Here is a 13,033-nt window from a genome sequence, read left to right as displayed (position 1 = left end):
GTGCTGTCCATTTTGTGGGACAGTTAAATCTGTCTGAGGAAGCAAACTCTACTGGAGTTTGACAGTTTGTGTATTTTTAAATATTTGGGCTGTATAGACTCRGCATGTGCTAGTTGTGATACAAGAACGTGGTTGCCTGCTGACTTCTAGACTTAGGGGTTCGTCTTGTCTGCCTGAGGTTGCATCGTCACAGGCTTAAAAATGATCAGAGGAGGAGGGCAGTGCCTATTATTATTATTTTTAATGTTACTAGTATGGATTCCAAAACAAACTGCTCTTTAAAGGACAGAGCATCAAACTGTATACCACTAAAACTGTATCCAATTTTATAAAGAAGAGAATTTTTTTTCCGGACTTGAAGCATCTCGTGTATCTTTTATTTTTTAGTTTCTAGCTGTTTGATTTAGAAAATAAAGAAGGAAAAAAAGTATTAAATTGGTTTTAACCAGTTCTACAGTTTTGGTACTGGAATGTTCAGTTGTGAAACCTCTGGTTTTGTTACTGGAGGAAAACAGCAAATACAGGCTGAAACGATCCATCTGTATACCTGTTTAGACCTCACAGGAAAAAGGCTTTAGGGGATAGGTCTGTTTGTTTGRACCACCACTGATACAAACTGACCAAATGCAGTAGCTTATTTTGAATGATAGGCCACGAACCTTTTTTCCATCTCTTTAGAGGTGGGGTTAGAGCTGGGGCAAGAGTGGCTATTGCATTCCTGCAGGGTCCTGTTGGCATATGCAGTCTGTAGGGAATCTGAAAAGTGCCCTAAGTAGCTGCACTTTGGAAATGTAGATCTGGGATTTTGACTCTCTTAGAGTATGTGCATGTAATTGAGGATCATGACAGCTTTGTCCTTCCCAAATTCTTGACAAGTGTCCTTTTCAATTCAAGTGATTACAGCTTTTCTTCTTTCTGCTAGAGCTCTCTTGTAGGAATTGTGTGGCTTTCGTGCAATAGCAAGTATTTGTTCTGCTGCTTTTTYCCCAGCTATTCCTACCTAATGTGGGGTGGTAACACCATTTTCAGTCTTACGGATTAAGTATGGCATTCTGTTTTCTTGCCTCTCTCAATGTTTTAGTAGCTGCAGCTGCTTAAATGGCATGTTCGTACAAGGAGTAACTCCTGCCTTTAAGACAGAAATTGTCATGTTTGCGTGTGCTAACAACTCAAAGGATGCCAAAATGTAATATTTGACATGGGCTTTGTTCAAGTCCATCTCTACACTTACAGGAAAATCTTGCTGTAAAACTAATGGGTTGTAAGGTTTTGGAATACAAAATATTCAAGTTTTGAAAAATCTATTTGCAACTCTTTGTTTTTAAAAAAATCATTAAGCTGTAGTAAACTATTTTCAGATTTCACTAAGCATGTAATTTGTACAAGTGTAACTGGTGGTTGTGTATGCCAGTGCATTTTGGTGATATAATTGCACATGTCATCTTAGATATCTGCACTGTTTTAAAACTGGCATTAGCCTCCCTTTAGGGAAAGGAATATTAGTAACTCAGTTATGGATGAGTTTATGGGTCAGGTAGCCAAGGAAATGAGGGTTGCAGAAGGTAGCTTGTGTTGCCAGTGGATGAAACAAGTGGCTCCTCTGCTTACAGTTCTGTTTAATGTTAGCTTTTGCTGCTGCAGTGTGCTCCTGTACGGTGCAGTGTCTCCTTGGTTGCAAAAACATAGCTGTTATTCCCGAGTGAAATCTGTTGGCTTGTGTTTGTGTCCAAGCTTGTCCCAGTCGATTGGGGCACCATGACTTTCAAAGAAGTGTTGAATTACTTAGTATACTGCCATTGGTTGTGTGTGTATATGTGTGGGGGTTTTTTAATGCCGGCCTTCAAGTGTTGAGGGTCTGTTTCAAATGTCAGAGATACGTTTGCAGGAACATGATGATACTGTTGATGTGACCAGAAAGAGAAATGACTTAAAATATGCATGCCGTTAGCCTGGTTGTTGATAAGAGTGATTAGCGCTTGCTAGTTTCTATTTGGAGCTAGTAGTATAGTGGTAGGGAAAACTGAATGAGGCCCTTAATGGGGATTAGACTTAGATAGTTGAAATGAGAGCTTAATGTCAAGTGTAGTCTAAAAATGGTTAGCAGTGTTTATGGGAGATGGCTTGTTAGAAAGCACAAAATGAAGGAAAGTTGATCTCAATTTGTATCAAAATTCTAGTTTGTGGCCTAGAATGAACATGGATGGTCATAGTACCTAACTAAATCTACAAGAAATACAGAAGTAATTGTTGTAGTGATTTTTTTAGGAATTCCATGTATAATAATTGGATTTACAGCTATGCACTAGTTTTAAAATGTGGATTACATAGAGCCAGTGCAGAATCAGAGAACGGTGTGCTTCGTTTTCACTGTAAAAATKATTATTTTATTGTAATTTTGCATTCTGTTTGAAGTATTGAGAGTTTGTTTAGAAGTTTGTGTATAATAGGTTGACTGATGTACCTAGAGCAACTCATAGCTTTTCTGTATCACAGCTGCTGGTAACACTCAGTTAACTGCTCTTGATCAGAACTCGTACTGCCCTCTTTACGATAAAGAAAGGAAAGGTATTGGGTATGTAAGGCAGCTCGGGTAGAAGGGTCACTTCTACACTGAAAAAAACCTTAGCAGACGTGAATACCTAAATAAATGTGCCTGCTGAACATTTCTGAACAAAAGCCTTCCACTGAGGCTTATGTTTGTTTAAATATGCTTTTCTAAGAGTGAGAGGGAGTGGTAGTGCTAATTTCAAACTTGCAACTATTTCCCTCTGCAGAATGCTTTTGATGTCTGTAGGTTTAATTTGTGGTACTTAAGAATTCATCATTTTTGTAAATGGAACTGTAGAAGTATGTGATTGATATTTGTAGGCACTGAAAAGCTGCTTATCCCAAAGCAAATTCAGATCTATTTGCAAACTTTCACCTGGAAATCTTTTACAATTCTGGAAACAGGGGCTTCATTTGGAAATAATCCAAGCTTGTCTGTGTCCAAAGATACTCTGTAGACACCTTGGAAAAAGTTAATAATCTAAATGAATAGAGGATGTTTTAGACATTAGTGTGGCTGAATAGTATTGAGAAAACACATTAACTGTTAACAAAGGAAGAGGAACTGCTGCCCTGGGGGACAATAGGAGGTTATGAACAGTATAAGTAAACTCTGCTTATTTATACCACCTCCTTTTAATTGAAAAGGAAATATGCAATGAAATGACCTAAAATTCTCCTTCAGATTTAACAAAGGACTCGCTGGTTATTCATAAATAACCATGCTTGAAATGGCAATTGTAAAATCCTAGGGGTTCTTTTAGTGTATCCTGAAACTTTTTTTAATACTGCCTGTACATAAATTCAGATTATGTCAGTTGATCAGTCTGACTGGTGAGACTATGCATTGCTAAACTGAGTAATGTGCTGAAACTCTTCTTTCTTGGACTGTCAGCTGAGGCTGGCAAGAGCAGATCAGCCAACTTTCCAATATAACTGAGACTGTTGCTAGATGGTATGGTAGTAAAGTCCAGGAATGTGTTTCCATGATAGGTCTCTGGCCAAAAGATTGCTGTCCGTCCCTAGTGTAATTTTCTTCTTGCTTTCCTTGATGCTGGATTACAGAAAACTTCCTCAGTTGTGAGTTTATGCTTTTAATTAAAGAAGATCTAATCCAAATTCGCTTGTTCTCGAAATGTTATAGATGTATCCTATGTGTTAGGGGTTTAATTCTTTTTCCCCCTGCGTGGAGAGTTAATTCAGTCTGTTACTGTGGATCTGGATGTTATATGCATAGGCATAATAAATTTTTTTAAACATATATACATATGTGTGTATGTATGTAAAAGTTTATAAATTTATACAATATTTATATATGTATTTTATACACACGGACACACAATCTGAGAAATATGTTGTAGAAATTTTGTTTGTCCAAGCCTTGAACATTTTTAATATTTTAGATTGTTACCCCCTCCCCCCCCCAATCCACAGTTTTATGTGAAAATCTCTTTGAGATGGAGGAGGAGGAAGCATGAGGAAGAGATACTCCACAGACTCACTGTGTTTACCTCTGAGAGCAATTGGGTTGTGAGGGATGTCATATGAAATAAAAGGCTGTAATAGTCTCTTCCAAACAGACTCTTAAAGTGCAATTCCAAGCAAACTGATGTTTAAACGATAGTTGTGTACTATGAATGGACAAATAGGAGTTAGCAGTCTGTTTTTCAAGCTGATGCCTCTCCAACTAGAAGATAAAGCAAAGATTTCTTACTTACTTACTTTCCTTTCTCTCTAGGATCGGAAACTGTCCAAGTCAGAACGACAAAGATTTAAAGAGGAAGCTGGGATGCTGAAAGGGCTCCAGCATCCCAATATTGTCCGGTTCTATGATTCCTGGGAGTCTACAGTCAAAGGAAAAAAATGTATTGTTCTTGTGACGGAACTCATGACATCTGGAACACTGAAAACGTAAGTAAACTCAGGTATGCCAAGGCAAATGATGATCAAGAGCGCTGCAAATAGGTCATATTTTGGGATAAATAAGGACAGAATCTTTTCACTGAGGGCTGAACTTATGCGAGGAGATTTTTTGGTCAAGAGTCTTACTAGCACCGCAGGTTGTGGTGAAACAGCCTTTAAGTTAGCAAGCTTGTGATATTCTTGCTTGTGACCTCCTGGTAAGCACACACAGGAAAATTTTCAGATCTTGGCTGTTCAGGAGGGCAGCGCTCTCTTTACCCAGGTCTTGATCTTTTATTTTCTCTCAAGTTGCCTTCTGTTCAGAGCATAAACTACTTTAGATTGTGCTTTGAACTTCACAGTTTACCTTGTTTGGGAGGTATTGGGTGTTACAACAGTATAAATAATTTGTGAAGAGGAGAAATTTTATTTAGTTTAAACTTYAATGAAGTAGTGCCTAACAACAAATCTGAAATCATTGCTGAAATTAAGCCGATTCCTGAAATTTCAAGCTGTGAAGTGGCTGAGTGAAACTGAATCTGTCTTTAAGACAGTGTTAAGTAGACACTAGAAAATTAAACTGTAGCGAGAGCCCTCTTGTGGTACTTAAAGTTTACAAGGATTAGCACTGAAATCTTCTTACACTTTTGCCTGCACTGTAGAAACTTGCAGAGCTGTGAGCTTGTTCGGGAACATTGCATTACAGGTAATTTTGGGGAAATAAAATTGCCAGAGCTTGCAATTCAGTGATTGTGGGTTATTTTTCTTAATTCAGTACCATTTAAGTCTTTGAGAGGCATTCAAAGCAGCCTGTAGAAGCTGGAAGGAATTTGCAATCCATTTGTTTAAAATAGCCTGAATGTCCTGTGGGTGCTGGGTTTCTATTATAATTTTTTTGTGATGCTTATGGACATGCTGTAAAGTAGGAAAAAAAGTGTCCATTGGGATTCTGGATTGCAATTATAGGGAACTGCTTGTCTCTTGAAAATAGTGCTGGACAGCTAAAGATGCAGTAATTTTCTTTATATACGTATGTTCAGGGAAGACTCTTGGATGTTAATTTTAAGATACTTATGATAAAATCATACATCTGTTGCTTCAAGTCCTGTGATCAGGAGGGTAATAAAGGTTTTACACCTCTTTATGGGTGCCTCTAGTTAAARTTAGAATTTGTTCACTTTACCTTTCTCTATGCCAGAGTATCTGGTCTTAAATCTAGCTACTTTTTCTACCTTTACTCCTCCTTCCTTTCCCTAGCACATTTTAATGTCTGGATTATATGTTGGCATGAACAAGGTAAGGAAGGACTAGTAGACAATTATAAAGTAAATTGTTTTGTAGGAAGAAATAATTTGGACTTACTGTAAGATTATTTTACACTCTAAATTATGAAGGTGTATTTATTTTATCCAGAAAGAACTAAAATTCTTTTAAATTTGATCTTTTAAAGCTGTAGACCTTTTTTTCTCTATTACGTAGCTTATGTGCTGTGTAACTGTAGTTTAGTTTATTCTTGTCTGCTTTACTTGAGAGCTGACAAGACTACATGAGAACTTCCTGATTTGCCAAAATTAATATCACTAAGTATTTTGTGTACTTGTGCCATACTCCTAGATTAATATTGTAGCCTCATTTTTTGTTAAGAAATTTAACTAAGTATCACTTCCCTATTTTTCAGAATGTTTATCATGTTTTCTTTAATCCAAATGGTATTTTCCTCTTTTTTGAGGTGTAGGATGTGGGCATTGTAGCTGTTTGATGAAGGAGGAAAAAAAAGTTATGAACACAGAAGTTTGGTGGTATCTGGAAGTAACTTTTTCTGATGCTTTTTGTATACTTTCAAATATATACACGTAAATGATGTAAAAATTATTGTGGATTCATCCTTTTCAATTGTTGTCTGGGCAAATTTCTAATTTTGCACAAAAAAAAATACATGAACCTCTGCATAGCAATAGAAAGTTGCACAACTCCAGTATTGTAAGAATTCAATTGCTTTCTGATAATATAGACTAGAATGGAATTAAAGTATTGGAAAAACTGAATTCAGTTGTTCATTATGGTTTTACGTATACAACTGAAGGCAATGGCTTCTCTTTTATTTAAATCTCAGCCACTAGTTTTATCTCCTAAGGCCACTGTAGTGTGTGTTTCTATTCTGCTTTACACAAAGCTGGCAGTTTCCTGGTAGGACACATACCTCTGCAACTATTTCTGCTAACTTAACAGAGTTTCTCTGGCTTGCAAAGATGAAACATTACAATAGATCAGCAGCCTTTGGGTTAAGAAAGAGGTTGAAAGAGACAGCCAAATTTTGTTTTCCTGTTTTCTCCGCATTCATTGAAGCTCAAATCTAACCTCCTGATTTATTAAGAAAGCTTATGTTCTCATCTTTTGCTTTTATTCTCTGCAAAGATCAATGCTTGCTTTTTAAAATTTTTATTTATTTATTTTATTAACCACTACCTTGTTGTTCTGGTCTGTTTTGTGTCAGTTAAATGAGAGCAAGTTCAGCAGAGGGCTACCAAGATGGCCAGGGGCTGGAGCACTTACAGTGTGAGGAAGAGCTGAGGGAACCGGATTTGCTCAGTTTGCAGAAAAGGAGCTTTTGCGAGACCAGTGAGCAGCCTTCCAGTATCTATGAGGAGTTCAAGATGGGTCTTAATGATGTGGGCCCACGTCCTTTAAAAGTGAGAAGCTGGCAGTAGACTGATGTATTTGAAAACAAGAATCTATTTAGGGATTCCAGATGCTGAACTGAAGTGCCCCTGCCATGTGATCTTTGGAACAAGCTCAAGAGAGATGAATGAGCATTGTGTCAATAGCAAACATTCAAGTGGTAGTTGATGGGATCCAGAACCTCCTTTGGTTTGTCTCCTTCCTTGGCTTGACTTTTTCCTTGCCTTTCTTTACTTTGGTTTGTGATTTCTGTATGGAACGGGGTCCTGATTGCTTTTACAGATCTGTTTCCACAGCAAGATAATTGCTAGCAACTTTGAACTGTCTTTGAACAGGAGAAATTAAAATAGCAGGGATTTCTAATGTGTGGAGTTCTTATTCTGGCATTAGTCCAAGTAATTTYATCAGGACTTGTTCTCAAGTGGATATGTAGTGAGTGAACCCTGCCATGGGATAACGTACCTGCCTGCTTTTACTTTAAGATTATGACTGTTTAACTTCATAGTGGTCACAGAATTTGCCACCAGTTTTGCTATATTTCAAAACTGGTCAGACTTGAACTGAGAAGTGCTAGCTGAATAAGAACTAGTCCTACCTGTACAAAGCATACTTTTTCAACAATTCCTTTTGTAAATATACTTTAGTCCATTTTTTTTAAAGGAAGAGAAGGAAACAGTTCTTCACTTTAAATGGATTTACCCAAAGAGAGAACATGACACGTTCATCACCTACTGTGCTTCCAGAAAGCGTTTGGATACTCTGATAGTTTCTTCACTTTCTGTCATTTCTAATCTGTTGAAGTTAATCTCATACTCTTAGGTCACAAGCACTGGAAAATGTTTTCTGGATCAGTTTTGACTCTTCTGCTATGGATTTTAAAAGGAGTAATGTTAGAGCAATTCAAGTGGGGTCGTCATCTTCCAGCAAAGAGATACTGACTTTATGTGTGAACTGTTCCACATCAGTTCTTTGGCAGAGTCTACATGAAGATCTGCTTTTCTTCTGTCTGCTTTTGTTCCCCTCCCTCCGCTCTATTTTTCTGAAGTAGTGAGTGGTATCAGGCAGATTCAAGTGATCAAACTCTGTCCTTCTCCAAGAAAGTGATCTCTGAATTTCTAACTTGCTTGACAAACTCAACAAGTAAATTTGAAGCAGGTTTCCAGTTTAGCATGGAATCCTKGGCCAAGATGCTTRTACTAGTATTGATAGCTTGGTCTCRGTTGTTTTGACTTCATAGCTCTTGCACCGTTTACAACAGCTCTTTACGTCATTGATCTTCAGCATTTTTTGCTCTTTTCTGCCTTTTCTCCTCTACCCCCTCTTTATTTAGTCAAGGAAAAGGCTCTAACTACTTGCAGCATTTTAGGGGTAATAGGTAAAGCAAACTCTTAAATGAGTAGATAATGTGATGTTGTAATGCATACATTTTTAAGTATTTGTATGCCTCTAAACTTAGCAAATCAGCTGTCTAGTTATTGTAATGACTGACCTTGGAATGTGTGTAATCTACTGTTACTTTTTCCTTAGGTATTTGAAAAGATTTAAAGTGATGAAAATTAAAGTTCTACGAAGCTGGTGCCGTCAGATACTGAAAGGCTTGCAATTTCTGCATACACGCACTCCACCCATTATCCACAGAGACTTAAAATGTGACAACATCTTCATTACTGGCCCCACTGGATCAGTCAAGATTGGAGACCTGGGTCTGGCAACTCTGAAACGAGCTTCTTTTGCCAAAAGTGTGATAGGTAAGCCTCTCTTGTCTTGGAGGCTGGTGAGCCAGTCCACCTACTTGAAACTTGAGTCTTAAGAAAGTTTTTAAAGGTACATGATCAAAGCCCCAAAATATGCAGGCTTTGTTTCTGGGCTATTGAGGTCATTCTGTGTTTCTAATGACATTATATGCCAAAGTTTTGTGCTTTTGGTATTTGTATATTGACATTAAGTGTTTTGGAATATACATTTATTCCTCTGCCCAATGGTTTAGTGCAACACTGTTGATAAAACCACTCTTGCTTCACTACATGTAAATCTGAAACATGGAAATTCTTCTCTTCAAGAAACATACAAATGCGTTTTTGGTGACAACACCTAACACCGTTTTGATGTTTAGTCTAGCATTCATTTATACAGCCAAATTATTTGGATTGTCACCAGGCATTCATGTGCAATCTGTTACACTTTAGTTTACAAGTAGGCAGAAACTAAAGTCTATCAAAGAAAATTGATCAAAGCTTTAAATACAAAGAAGGTAATGCTGTCATCTTCAGGAAGTCCCTAGAATGTGGATTTCTGTAAGTTAGCAGGACATATTGGGGAAGCGTTGCCTTATGCTTGCCTTGTTCTCTTCCTTAAACATTCACTAGTGGCCTGTGTCAGATATAGGCTATTGGGTGGATGGAACCACTGTAGTCATTCTTGTGACTCCTTTAAAGAATCGGTTTTATCAGCTTTGTTTTTATAGTTGCGTGAATAGGCCGCAGGTGTTGAAGTTGTTCTTCATACTCTTAATATTTAAAGCTTGCTAAAATGCAATATTGCTCAACAGTCCTGTATTGAATTCCTTGATGGGTTGAATGACACCTGTAAATTGTCTTGCAAACTATCACTAAAATATTTCCTGCTGCTTAACCAGGTGGAACTATTAATAGAAATGAAATGTGTACCATATCAACAAATTAAAATTTTTAAATGTATTCTTATCCTCAAACTTAAAATTGGAAAATTACCACTTATCTTGTTAACCATTAATGGTTAGCCTTTGGATAACTGACTAAAATTAGGTTCTCTTTTTGGTTTAGTGTGGTGAAAAAAAAAAAACAACACAATGTGACTATATTGAATGATCTGTAAACTGTCTTGAATCTGGTGTCTGCAGGAAGTAACTCTGTGCTTAAATTTACAAAAAGCAAACTTGCATCTCTGGCTTAAAATTAATCTGATCATATAATGCCATCTCTTTGCTTACAGAGGGGGGTGCTCTGATGCTTCACTGGGCAATAATTTTCTGCGAACTATTTAAATGGGACTTGTTGAATCTCACGCTCTGTGCCTGTAACTCAATCTCTCTGTATTTCTAAGTATTTTTGACTGTAGGATGTTCCTCACTAATGCCTGTATCTGCAGTAGGCCTATAAATATACTGCAGGTTGGAAGGTAAGTATATGAAGAAAAGGGCTCTGGTGAGTGGCCTTTGCAGAAAATTACTTTTTCTTTCTCATGAAGATTTATATTTGTGAGAGTTTTTCATTGCAAGGCCTTTCCTGAACCATTCTACTCCAAAAAGTAAATGGCAAGCACTAGGTCAGAGACTAGCTATGGGCTCTTACCAATGCTATTTCTTTTGCAGCAGAGGGCAGTCAGGTAATTTTTGAAGCAAGGTTTAATATACCTCCTTTTTTACAGGGAGAAAAGGTAAGTGTCTTAACTCTCCTTAGTATTTGGTTTGCAGCCTATGGCTAGTCTGACTGTTTTCCCTGCTTTCTATCCCCACCCCTCTATTTGACTCCAGCTCAGTCTGATCTGTTTTGATACTTATATTGACTAACATGCATAAAGCAGGAATTACCTCAGCACTTTTGTGACATTCTTATTCCATAAAGGCCTTGCAATGTAAGACTCTCAAAGTATGTTGATGCAACAGAGTGACTAAGGGTTTCCTCCCTCTTCTTTTTGCCTCCACTTTCTCTTGTCTCACAGGTCTGCCCATCCGCTTCTTCCTGCGGTGAGTAACGCCAGCAGCCTCTGCTCGCTTTGAGACATTTAGAGTCTGAATCGTTCTTTTAATTTAAGGTACCCCAGAGTTCATGGCCCCCGAGATGTATGAGGAGAAATACGATGAATCCGTTGATGTATATGCTTTTGGGATGTGTATGCTAGAGATGGCCACGTCTGAGTATCCTTATTCTGAGTGCCAAAATGCTGCGCAGATCTACCGACGAGTGACGAGTGTAAGTTTCTCCCCACTACAGATCTTAAAGCTATTACAGCTAGCAAAGGACTACAGCTGGCTAGCATGGTACTGCGCAAGTGTGGGGAAAAAGACAAGCTGACAAGATTTGGGGGAGAGAGATGGGTTGGAAGGGAATGAAATGGTTCAACTTACCAAATAGCCAGTCAGAAGCCTGTAAAAGTGAGTGGAAATAAAACTTCATGTGTGTTGATGCTTCTTTCTTAATATATAGGAAGGTAACACATAGGGCTTGGGGGGGGGGGGGAAGAATTTTTTTTTTTTTTTTTTTTTAAGCCTCGGTGGCTTTGAAAACACTATAGGGGAAGTGTTTTGGAGATTACCTGGTAAGTTTGTTCACTGAAATAAAGCCAAATAACAAATTCAGAACACTATGGCTTAGCTGCTTGCTGAGGCAGATCATAAGTTGTTATTTACAAGGATTTAAGTTAATAGTTTACTGAACTCCATGTGGTCCTTAGTTACCCTATGTTAGGTGTATTTCTCRTAATTAGGAATTGGAAATACTTGATAAGCAGAAGGCAGGTATTTCACACTGAAAAAAGCTGGTAAGTGTAGTGGTGGTGGAGGTGTTGCTAGTAATACCAAATAAAGGTGAGAAAAGAAGCAAGAGATTTGAACTTGTCCACCTGACTAAGCTAGGTGGAACCTATAGACCTTGAACATAATGACACAGAACTGTAATGCTAAAAAACTTCAAATATCTGTGGCTAGACTTACTTTGTGGTCTCTAAAACAATGTCATGAAAACTACACTAATGCTGGAAATAAAACTGAACATGTTCAACCTTCTGAGCATTCAGAAAGAATAGTGATTGAGGTGGCCACTGAAAGCAAATTCTTTTTGATGTTGGAATTCTCAAAATAGCTGTGCACATGTGCACAGGAAAAGAAAGAACTTTTTTTTGTCTGCAAATGGGAGACCAGATATTCCTGTTAGACTTTTGGTATGTATTAGCTTTGAGAAGTTGGACTTAATAATGAAAAGACTTTCTTAGCTTTGTGAAAATAAAATGCTGTTTTATTCCTGATGCCTTGCATTATAAAAGGCAGACATAATTGCTGACTACAGACATGGAAGAAGGAGGTTTTCATGTTAGAAGTAGTGAATTATGAGGGAGGGCTTGGTGAAATAAGTGAATCACTTGTTTGAAGGGGAATGTGGTAGAGGCGCAAGAAGTGGAGGAAAAAGGGAAAAAAAGCTGCTTTTCTGCCAGTGAGCAAGCTTTTTTCTTTTTTTAATCATAACGAACTATCATCCATAATTTTGCAAACTGAGAGAAACAAGGGTAAAATCTAGCCCTTGCTCTGTTTACAGCAGAATCTAATCTGCAAACTGCCTTGATCAGTGAAAGAAAACAAAGAAGCCTGTCAAAAATCTTAGTGATATTCTTTGGTACCTTTATATATGCATCTTAGCCAGAGCCAAAGAAACATAATTTCAGTGTGGAACTGTTGGATATGTTTTCTTGGAACAGGGTAGCATCTGAAGTTGATCTAACTGCCCTGCCCTTTCCTTAGAAAGCGCAAGRAACTGAGCTGTGAAGAGAAGAATTGGCTCATGAGGCAATCTTGGGCTTGGAAGTCCCCATGTCTTAATGAGCTRTCTTTCTGCTGGTTTGAGAAGTTCTTAGCAAGTGGAAAGTTTTGTAGTAACTGTTAGCAAACAAACTTACTGGAAACTTACCAAGGTTCAACTTACCACTTGTTTGTTATAACTTTGGCAAACTTGACCAAAAAATGATAGGAAGACACACCAACTGTTGAACTGAGTAGATGGGAAGCACTGAATGGTCATGTGGTCCAGCATATTGTCCAAAGCAGGGTSAAGAGTGATTGGTCTCTGAGAAGTTTTTCTACTTTGCTCTGCTATTGGTGGTTCTTAGATTGAGTTTAGATATTGAATWCTTCAGCTTTTCACCTGCCACTTTAGAG

General features: G+C 37.8%; 1 protein-coding gene across 9 annotated transcripts in view; it reads left to right on the top strand.

Annotated features, from left to right (window-relative positions):
• Positions 1-13,033, top strand: part of LOC146584817 (serine/threonine-protein kinase WNK1-like) — a 108,331-nt gene that overhangs the window by 31,693 nt on the left and 63,605 nt on the right. For all 9 annotated transcript variants that reach the window (XM_085324166.1, XM_085324165.1, XM_085324161.1 and 6 more), the window contains exons 2-4: positions 4,286-4,458; positions 8,656-8,876; positions 10,921-11,078. In XM_085324166.1, coding sequence (XP_085180292.1) covers positions 4,286-4,458; positions 8,656-8,876; positions 10,921-11,078 — 552 coding nt within the window. The remainder of the gene's footprint in view (positions 1-4,285; positions 4,459-8,655; positions 8,877-10,920; positions 11,079-13,033) is intronic.

This window comes from Rhea americana, unplaced genomic scaffold, assembly GCF_003343005.1.
Source record: "Rhea americana isolate MKP2758 unplaced genomic scaffold, rheAme1 scaffold_9, whole genome shotgun sequence".
Classification (NCBI taxonomy): Eukaryota; Metazoa; Chordata; class Aves; order Rheiformes; family Rheidae; genus Rhea; species Rhea americana.
Note: the sequence above shows the minus strand (reverse complement) of the source record. Positions and strands in the feature narration are given on the sequence as shown.